Source organism: Littorina saxatilis, linkage group LG17 (genome assembly GCF_037325665.1).
Source record: "Littorina saxatilis isolate snail1 linkage group LG17, US_GU_Lsax_2.0, whole genome shotgun sequence".
Classification (NCBI taxonomy): domain Eukaryota; kingdom Metazoa; phylum Mollusca; class Gastropoda; order Littorinimorpha; family Littorinidae; genus Littorina; species Littorina saxatilis.
In genome coordinates this window covers 45,194,225-45,204,298 of record NC_090261.1, presented here as the reverse complement: position 1 = coordinate 45,204,298, position 10,074 = coordinate 45,194,225, and the positions used below count along the sequence as shown (strand labels likewise).

Here is a 10,074-nt window from a genome sequence, read left to right as displayed (position 1 = left end):
AACGTTGAAGTGACAATGACTAGGTTTAAAATGTCCCTTATCAGAAAGTTCAACCTCAGTCCTTTGATGTTTATTAAACACATTTTCATATAAAGTTGGCGCTTCATATGGAAAAGTGGCTTTGAAATTGACCCTAATCCTTCTTTGGGCTCTGTAAATGTCGTTTGGGGCTATGGTTGTAAAACGGTATCTACTGGTCACCCCAATGTATAAACTGAAAACTGCACCAGAACACGCAGAAAGGATTGTATCTGCCTGATGTCTGATGCTTTTCAAAATCCCCAACCACTAACACCTTCAAAACGGACATTAACTGACACTGTTGTTTTTCCCTATATAATCCTTACTATTTTTGAGTCACTTGAGAAAAAGTGACTCTATGTAATCGGTCAGTGTTAGTCTGTCCGGCCGGCCGTCCGGCCGGCCGTCCGGCCGGCCGTCCGTAGACACCACCTTAACGTTGGACTTTTCTCGGAAACTATCAAAGCGATCGGGCTCATATTTTGTTTAGTCGTGACCTCCAATGACCTCTACACTTTAACGATGGTTTCGTTGACCTTTGACCTTTTTCAAGGTCACAGGTCAGCGTCAAAGGAAAAATTAGACATTTTATATCTTTGACAAAGTTCATCGGATGTGATTGAAACTTTGTAGGATTATTCTTTACATCAAAGTATTTACATCTGTAGCCTTTTACGAACGTTATCAGAAAAACAAGGGAGATAACTAGCCTTTTCTGTTCGGCAACACACAACTTAACGTTGGGCTTTTCTCGGAAACTATAAAAGTGACCGGGCTCAAATTTTATGTGAACGTGACTCATTGTGTTGTGAATAGCAATTTCTTCCTGTCCATCTGATGCCTCATATAATATTCAGAACTGCGAAAGTGACTCGATCGAGCGTTTGCTCTCCTTGTTCCGAGACGTCGTCGTGTTGGGTATTTAGCTTGCCACAACCTCATACATGGTCCTAAAAGTTAAAGTTGAAGAAAATACTAAAGATAAATGAACAAGCTGACGCAGTGTCATTCGCACCGCGAATCCCCCCATGGGAACATACTAAAGTCTGGTTCCAAATAGGCTCAATTTCCTTCTATTTCTTTGTATTTCTGCCTCGTAGGGGTAGGGGTGTTCAAACCAAAGGCACCTTTAAATCAAAATTCAAATCACACATCTTACAATACTAAGACACTCAGCAGTGAAAGGGTGTCTGCTGGTAAAAAATTCCAAACAATCCTAAAAGTACTTCACTACTAAACGTGCTTTTAAAAAGAGCCGTTATTTTTCCCTCTATAATCAGTATTGTGTTTTCTGCGAACATGTAGTCTATTTAGATGGTTGTCATGTGCACATGAGTTGCTAAAGCGTTTTCAGTTGGGCATATGTCGAAAAGCAAAGAATTAGCCCTTTGAAAACCATCAGAACTGTCACACAAAAATAACATTTACCTATCAGTCTCACCAACTGACCAAACATAGGGCTTTTCCTTATGTATTATGTATTGTCGTGTTTTTTGTAGCATACTTGTGAAAACAGCCACCACTGTTGTAAATGATACTTTAAAGAGCATTATTTCATTTTTACAGTTGAAGGACAACCTGGACTGCCGTATATTACAGCTGTTTTACAATCAGCCAAAATTTTCTTAACAAACGTATGTTAAGAACAACTCCCATAGTGAAATTGAAGGAAAACAAAGTGAAAATCCCCCTGCCATAGAGGAGCTAAAGAATCAACAATAAACGACTGCATGGATAGCTTGATGCACGAATGCATTGCGGACATGTTTGTCTCCAACCAAGAGAAAGTTCCAAAAAATCCCTTTTGTGCTTCTTATTATACAGTGACGTCAAAGACAGCCTTTTCTGCTGTTCATACATTCAGGGGTTATGGTTACACTAAACGACGTAGTTGTAGCCATACTGCCATCCAGATTTATTTTTTCCTTGCGAGCAGTCACAGGGTGTTTGTGCTGTCTGCCAACCGTCAGACGACCCCGCCCAAGACGGATGAAATTAACCACATGCAGTTTATTCTTCAGAAAAATGCACACACAAAATGGGTTGGGTTCGGTGATTTGTACATAAACGTCTTCCTCGCGATAGATTCGCATATTATTTTGTCTTATGAAGCCGTCATCAACACGAACACAATGATTGCAGAAGCAAACTCTGTACGGCCTACACGACCGAGACACAAGACTGATTAGTTCACAGCTGCAATGAGAATAGAGAACAAAGACGTTTTGGGTACGCTTACTCACGTCAGGTCTTCACTGACAAGCTAGGAACAGACGGAAAATTCCGAACAAAAGTAAATGACGTCAAAGTCTCTTTCGCTTTGCGTGTGACTTTGTCATGACGTATTTTTGTGTGACGCGTTCGGCTGTTCTATCAGGTCAATGGCTGCGTGTTGCCCCGCCGGTGTGAACTCCTCCTACGGCCAAGTCGTTTTTGTGGTTTTATTTCGTATTTATGTCCCAGGTAACATTATGAAGTTTTAATACGATCAATCGGACCTATTATCAAGTTAGTGTATCAACTTTTGAACGAACTGCGCCCAGTAGTTTCCCAGCAATAAGCTGTTAAGTGGAGAAAGACAGACAGACACACAATCAAAGTCTGCTGAGCCCTAGTACTAGCGTACTCGGGGATAAAATATATATCTACCTTGGGAGACAAACATCGCTCTCCGTTCTCGTTGAACTGACATTCAGTCAACTCTACTCAGTTGACTGAGTGAAAAAAAGAATTCCGGAAAGTGAAAGTAGGCGGCGCATTACAGCTCTCTGGTCCTCAAACATCTACTGATTCTCCAACCTGCCCAGATTTCAATTTGCCGTCATCGATCGTCAGATCTGATACAAACAAACATAGAAACTATCTTTCATTGATCTGACAAAATGGGAGATGCAAACCGGAAGTGGAATATGTGTCGTCTGCATATGTAGGCGGAAGTGATGGGAGTGAACTACCGTGGTCAAAACTTCAAAGACAACACATCACATTTGTGACAAGGAAAACTACTGATTTAATATGACCCAGAAGAGCATTGATGTGAAATTGGGCAGAATTACACGGTAACTTGTTTCCGAAACGCGTGAATGTGCAATCGTTTCTCAATTGCGTGAATGCTTTCGTCAAAACGTATGCGAGGCTTCTTAAATGTTAGTGTACTTTCTTTTCATTGGCACTTTCAGCTGATAAGTGATTGTGATACCGACTCTGAATGAGAGCAAATTCACCTTTCCACCCATCTAATTTTTGGGGGGCTACGTTTTTTGTATACAAGGTTGTCCTGCGGAAGCTAGTGCACCTGTGAAAGGCAGCATTCGTTTTGACGAATACTGTAATATGGAAGAGAAAAAATATCGTAAACGGCGTCTGGATCTGAATATGGATCTGGTATAGGTAGGTTGCAGGAGCCAGTGTTGGCGTCAGCTGTCCAAGTTTTTTGATTGGAGAATGCAGTTTTCAACTTTCAAAAAAATAACGGATAATTGTTCTCTATAACATACCTTGCACTTTGTATTCCTTGTGAGGTTTGTCATATTCTTACCTGTCTGATTTTAGTCAACATTATTGTGTTAATCATTTAATGTGTCGGTGTTTCTGCAATCTACAGACTACATAGTGGTCATACAAATGTATACATACATGTATGTCTTATGCAAGTTATAGTTATAATATACTTTTTTTCCAATTTGGTTTCGGCTTCAGATAGCAGATGGCGGGTATGCAGCTGCTGAGGGAGGAAACTCCAGTGCCACAGAGCTGAGGCAACTGCAATACCAAGACAGTAAACATGCTTTCCTGGGACTGGCAGAAGTTTTGTGACCATGGTGAAAATTTCACGGCCTGGACCAACAATGACTTTGGCCACTGCTTTGAGCAAGTGGTCTTTCAATGTACTTCCCACACGCTTCTTGCTATAACGTGCAGCTTCTACATCGCTCACCGACAGACTCGCTTCAGTGGAAGTCGGCTCTATGTTAGCTGGCCATGGTTCTTGATACTGAGATTCTTGTGCAGTGTATGCATGGCTCTGGTACCACTTTTTCAGATATTCTTCTCGGACTATTTGCTGAGGGTGAAGCCAAGCTTGGTTGATTGTGTGTCTGGTGGGATCATCTGTTTCGCGTGGATTACTCATGCATTGTATGTCATGAACGTGAGATATTTTCACACAGTAACCCTGAGAGGACCCCTGTGGGCGTTTTTGGCTTTGATGTTGGTTGTCGCTGCTGAAGCACTTCATACACGATCTGTTATAATCCAACATATTGAACACTCAGCTGCTCGCAATGAAGCGGAAGAGTATGCTTGCTATGCTTTCCTTGGACTGTTAGTTTTAAGTCTTTTCACACTTATTCCAAATTCGGAACGATTTTACAGAACAGATTTGATCTCTGCTAACGTGAATTACCATACGCCAGATACTGAGCCAATTACTTGGGCCCATATACGATCGTACGGTGCCATCCAGGCTCCAAGAACAGAATCACTGCAGGGAGAAAAAGGAGTGAACTGTCTTTCATGGCTTTCATTTTACTGGGTGCAGAAATTGATGCTACGGGGCAGTAAAGGCAAAATAGAGAGTGTGAATGACATATATGAGCTTCCCCCAAGGTTAGAAACTACACGGCTTGAAAAAAGATTCCACAGGATTCTAAGTGGCAAGAAGAAAGATACAGAGCACCAAGGTATGAACAACTCTACCATGGACCATAGTCCTGAACTTGAAGTAAGATTCAGGGGGTCACACAAAGCAGAACCAGCAGCACCTAAAACTCTTTTGCAAGCCTTGCATTCTGCCTACGGCTGGGAATATTACTCTCTAGGATCTCTGAAGTTGCTGGCGGATGGTTTTGGATTTGCTGGCCCCATACTGCTCAACTTGCTTGTCTCATTCATCGAAACCAAGAATGAGCCTGACTACCATGGGTACCTGTATGCTTGTTGCCTCGTACTGGCAACATTTCTGGGTACACTTTGTTCAACACAGTTTGACTACAACTCCCAGGTATGCAGTTTTGCGACTTTCTTGTAGTATAACTTGTCATCTCTGATAAGCTTATAATGGTAGATTATTAATATTGTCATTTTTTTCCTTTGATAGGTCACTTGTTTAGTATGTGAATAGTTGAGTTTTATTTGCTGGCTTGGTGTCTGTATATTTACCTCTTATTTGTAACAAACTATTGAGCACCTGTAGAATAGAAAGGAGATATTAGCAAGTCAGTAATAATTTCCAATGTTATTTTTTATGTTAAAATGGTAAACTTGAACTTGATGGAATATTACAAACAATGTTAAATGTTTTTAGTTGGAGTACTGATGAGTTAGCAATAAACCATTTGTATCAAAATGGTTATTTATATATGATAATGAATAATACAAAGAATGTTGTGTTTTACATCTTTTGTTGTAGATAGTTGCGTTGAAGATTCGTTGTGCCATCATCACCACAGTATACAGAAAGGCTCTGACTGTGAGCAGTGTGGCTCAGTCCAAATTTAACACAGGGGAGATCGTCAACTTCATGAGCACAGACACTGATCGCATCGTCAACTTCTGTCCAAGCTTCCACGCCTTCTGGAGTTTACCCTTCCAGATTGCTGTCTCCCTGTTCCTTTTATATCAGCAGGTTTGTGCTATGTGAAGAAAAATAACACGGGAGGGTTACAATGGGAAGTCCTAAAGAAAGAAAGGGGAATGGCTCACTGATAAAGCGTTCAGTACCTTTTGTATTAGCAGATTTCTGCTATGGGGAAAAAGGGTAGGGTTAGGAGGTGGGAAGACTGAAAGAAAGAAGGAGAATGATTCGTTCATCAAGCATTTTGTTGTAGTGCCAAATGGATGCCTGCAAATGAACAAGGAGTGCATAACATTTAGCAGAACAGTGCATCACTGATCACAGACAACTGCATTTTAATATTTAAACCTAAATGATTTGTTTAACCAGAACTTCTGCTGATTTCAGGTGGGACTATCATTCCTTGCGGGGCTGGCGTTTGCCATTATTCTCATTCCCATCAACAGAAAGTTGGCAATGAAAATCGGAGAACTCAGCACTCGCATGATGGAACAGAAGGATTCAAGAGTCAAGGTATTTAATACACTAATGTCTTTAGTGACAGGTTAAAGGAAACCTACCCCATACTTTTAGTTTCGCTGATTAGTTTATGTTGTTGTTTTCAGTGTATGCTACAATTGAAAGATATAGTCAGCAAATATAAGTCAGCATTGTTTTTACTGGTGTAAAAATGAGCTGACCAGTACCATAGCTTCAGTTACGATGTCCATGTGCCGATGTGAGGTTTCAATATTTTATGTGTAGACAGGCACACTTACATGACACTATTCTCAAAAGTTGAATAAAAATATTTCTTTTTTAGCTTATGAATGAGATGCTGTTTGGGATACGAGTGCTGAAGTTCTATGCATGGGAGGACCATTTCTCAGAGAGAATCAATGAACTTCGTGGGAAAGAACTTCACAGCTTGAAGGGTCGGAAATACCTGGACGCCATGTGCGTGTACTTCTGGGCCACAACACCTGTTCTCATTTCCATACTCACCTTCACGACATATGTTTTACTCGGCAATCAGCTGACAGCTGCAAAGGTTTGTATTGATTAAGTGTTGAAGTTGTTTATATTTGTTATAAAGAAGCTGTGTATTTGTTACTTTAGTTAACTTTATGGTTTGTTTGTGTTCAATTGGAGATTTGCTATGAATGTAAATAGTTTGTGTGTGTGTGTGTGAGTGTGTGTGTGTGTGTGTGTGTGTGTGTGTGTGTGTGTGTGTGTGTGTGTGTGTGTGTGTGAAAGAAAGAGATTACATACATATTAATTTGGAACATTATTGCATGGTAAATTGTGCCTTTCCTTTTGTATGTCTCGCCTGAACATTGTACAAAATTACTTGATGCTTTACACCAGCCTCTATATGTTCTGGAACTTGTTGTCAGGTCTTCACCAGCCTGTCTCTCTTCCTCATGCTGATTGCTCCGCTGAATGCGTTCCCCTGGGTGATCAACGGTCTGATGGAATCATGGGTGTCACTGAAGCGTGTCCAGAACTTCTGCACCCTGAAAGAGCTGGACCCTGGCCAATACTACTCACCACCTGGTTAGTATCTATAAATGGTACAGTGAGACAACACGGACCTCCAAAAATCCAGAATATTCTATTGGCGCTTTTGATTAGATGCATTTGTGTGTGACAGGCCAGGTGGATTTTGTGATTAGCTGCAACAGTGGGGTTTGAGACAAACTGCTGACTGCCCTTATTCTGATTGTGGCATGCAACAAGCTATCTAGGATCTGTAACAGACAAATACTTTTCTATGAACAGAGAACAATTTTGAATTGTCAGAAGTCTAACATTGAAGATGGCAGTTTTTGTCTTAGTCATTTGACGCGGAGAATGCTTGCCTTCTTTTTTTAGTATTCAGGTGTATGATTTAGTTCCTTTATCGCTTATCCTCAACTTATTTGTAAATATTTGTTTTCTGTCTCCCATCGACAGATATAGATGAAAATGTGGTCATCCAGATAAAGAATGGCAGATTTTCCTGGCAAGAAGAGGATTCAGTCAATCCAAACTACAGTGCTGTGAATCTTCACTCAGAAATGAATGATGTTTGTGCTCCGGAACTGGAAACCACTTTGCAGCTGAAGGGAATCAACTTTCAAATATTCAAGGTGAGTCAAGATCAGTAAGTGATGTCATTGAGGGTGTATTCTGTGTTTTCAGTGTCTCAGTTAGAATCAAAGCAAAGATGATTAAATTCATGTTCATTGTACAGTGGAACCCTCATTTCAAGACTGGGGCGGGGATGTAGCTCAGTTGGTAGCGCGCTGGATTTGTATCCAGTCGGCCGCTCTCAGCGTGAGTTCGTCCTCACGTTCAGCGAGAGATTTATTTCTCAGAGACCCCCCGCGGGTTAGGGGGAGTCCCATATTGGTTGGGACGAGAAAGAATTTACCCGATGCTAACCAGCATGTCGTAAGAGGCGACTAACAGGTTCTGTTTCTCCTTTTACCCTTGTTAAGTATTTCTTGTATAGAATATAGTCAATGTTTGTAAAGATGTTAGTCAAGCAGTATGTAAGAAATGTTACGTCCTTTGTACTGGAAACTTGCATTCTCCCAGTAAGGTCATATATTGTACTACGTTGTAAGCCCCTGGAGCAATTTTTTGATTGGTGCTTTTGTGAACAAGAAACAATTAACAAGTGGCTCTATCCCATCTCCCCCCTTTCCCCTATCCCACCTCCCCCCTTCCCCCGTCGCGATATAACCTTGGATGGTTGAAAACGACGTTAAACACCAAATAAAGAAAGAAAGAAAGAAAGAATTTCTCAGAGTCAACTTTGTGTGCAGACTCTCCTCGGTGTCCGAACACTCCTGTGTGTACACGCAAGCACAAGACCTAGTGCGCACGAAAAAGATCCTGTAATCCATGTCAGAGTTCGGTGGGTTATAGAAACACGAAAATACCCAGCATGCTTCCTCCGAAAACGGCGTATGGCTGCCTAAATGGCGGGGTAAAAAACGGTCATACACGTAAAATTCCACTCGTGCTAAAAACACGAGTGTACATGGGAGTTTCAGCCCACGAACGCAGAAGAAGAAGAAGAAGATTTCAAGACTGACAAAATATGAGAAAATGAGGTCTTAAAAGAGACCGGGGTAGCCTTGAAATTGGGGGTAAATATACAGACATTATGAACAGTGAGCAGGGGTGGTATTCTTGAAAGGGAAAGGGGGGTTTGTTTGTTTGTATGCCTTGTTTGTTGTGTGGGGCTGAGTGTATGTGAACATGTACGAATACGAGTGTCTGACTGACTCTTTCTTGGTTTAAACAGTTTTTTTATTCAGTTGCATAAATACAAAGCCGTAATTGAAAGTTGTAATTAAGGGAGCACAACAAGATAAACTTATAAATGTGACTCTTTCTTTGTCTACATCTGAATGTTTGACCCTTCATTTCTCTTCACAGGTATCAAGCTTGATTTTCCCCCTCTCCGTTGCTGTAGTAGTAGTACTACATGTAGCAGTAATAATATTAGCAGTAGTAGATGGAGGCAGCTAAAATGATACAATAATTTCGCAGGGACAACTGGTTGGAGTGGTTGGCAAAGTGGGCAGTGGTAAAAGCTCTTTGCTGAGTGCAGTCCTGGCGGAGATGAACCGTTTGCAGGGGGAGGTGTGTGTGCATGGGTTGAAACAAGGCTTCGCTCTCGCTGCCCAGGAGTCTTGGATTCAGAATGCCACAGTGCGTGACAACATCCTGTTCAACCAGCCGTACAATGCAACAAGATATGAGGCTGTGTTGTGGGCGTGTGCTCTGACTGAAGACCTCAAGGTACTGGTTCTGTTGTCAATAAGAATCTGTTATGTTTGTCATGGACTCTTTCCCTAGCCACATGTGCGAGTTAGTGGTTGGTCAGTTCAGTCCCAAATGCATGTACATGTACCAGCAGAAATATACACTACTCACAAAAAGTTAAGGATCACTTAGAGAAAACAGGTGCTCAATAAAATCAGTTCGCTACTGTTATTTCTTTCTCAGTCAAACCAAATTGTTATGAATTCTTGTTCAGCTGTAAGTGGGCGATGTTGTGTTAGTGGGAACATTGCATGAGATTCTCTACTACTGAGCTTGGTAGCAAAAGAAAAAGCGGAAACTTGCGAAAAAGGACCTTGTTTTGGACCGTTCAGCCCGAACACATTGCACAAGCCACATGGAAAAACCATTATGCACGTGCAAGCACTGCTGTTTATGTGTGAGATGCTGTCACTTGCTTGGCTTTTTGAGAAGCCATACCACCAGTATTAGGCATTATCTGACAATGCCTCCACGACGAAAATTGAACGAGTTTGAGAAGGGACGAGCTGTTGCATGGTTCCAAGATGGTGTCCCCAAGCGAGAAGTGGCCAGGCGACTTCACGTGTCCATCTCGGTCATTGTCAGACTGATTCAACGTTTCACAGCCACTGGGAGGGTCCAGGAAAGACGCACCCTGGGCAACCAAAGAAGACAACTCCACGTGAAGATCGTCTCAT

General features: G+C 41.6%; 1 protein-coding gene across 1 annotated transcript in view; it reads left to right on the top strand.

Moving 5' to 3' along the window:
* Positions 1-2,977: 2,977 nt before the first annotated feature.
* The window catches only part of LOC138953199 (ATP-binding cassette sub-family C member 10-like), a 29,315-nt gene continuing 22,218 nt past the window's right edge, over positions 2,978-10,074 (top strand). Inside the window, exons 1-8 of the mRNA XM_070324992.1 lie at positions 2,978-3,080; positions 3,721-5,023; positions 5,432-5,647; positions 5,984-6,109; positions 6,399-6,626; positions 6,973-7,132; positions 7,532-7,707; positions 9,122-9,373. Of these exons, the coding sequence (XP_070181093.1) occupies positions 3,806-5,023; positions 5,432-5,647; positions 5,984-6,109; positions 6,399-6,626; positions 6,973-7,132; positions 7,532-7,707; positions 9,122-9,373 (2,376 nt within the window). The 5' untranslated portion in view covers positions 2,978-3,080; positions 3,721-3,805. The remainder of the gene's footprint in view (positions 3,081-3,720; positions 5,024-5,431; positions 5,648-5,983; positions 6,110-6,398; positions 6,627-6,972; positions 7,133-7,531; positions 7,708-9,121; positions 9,374-10,074) is intronic.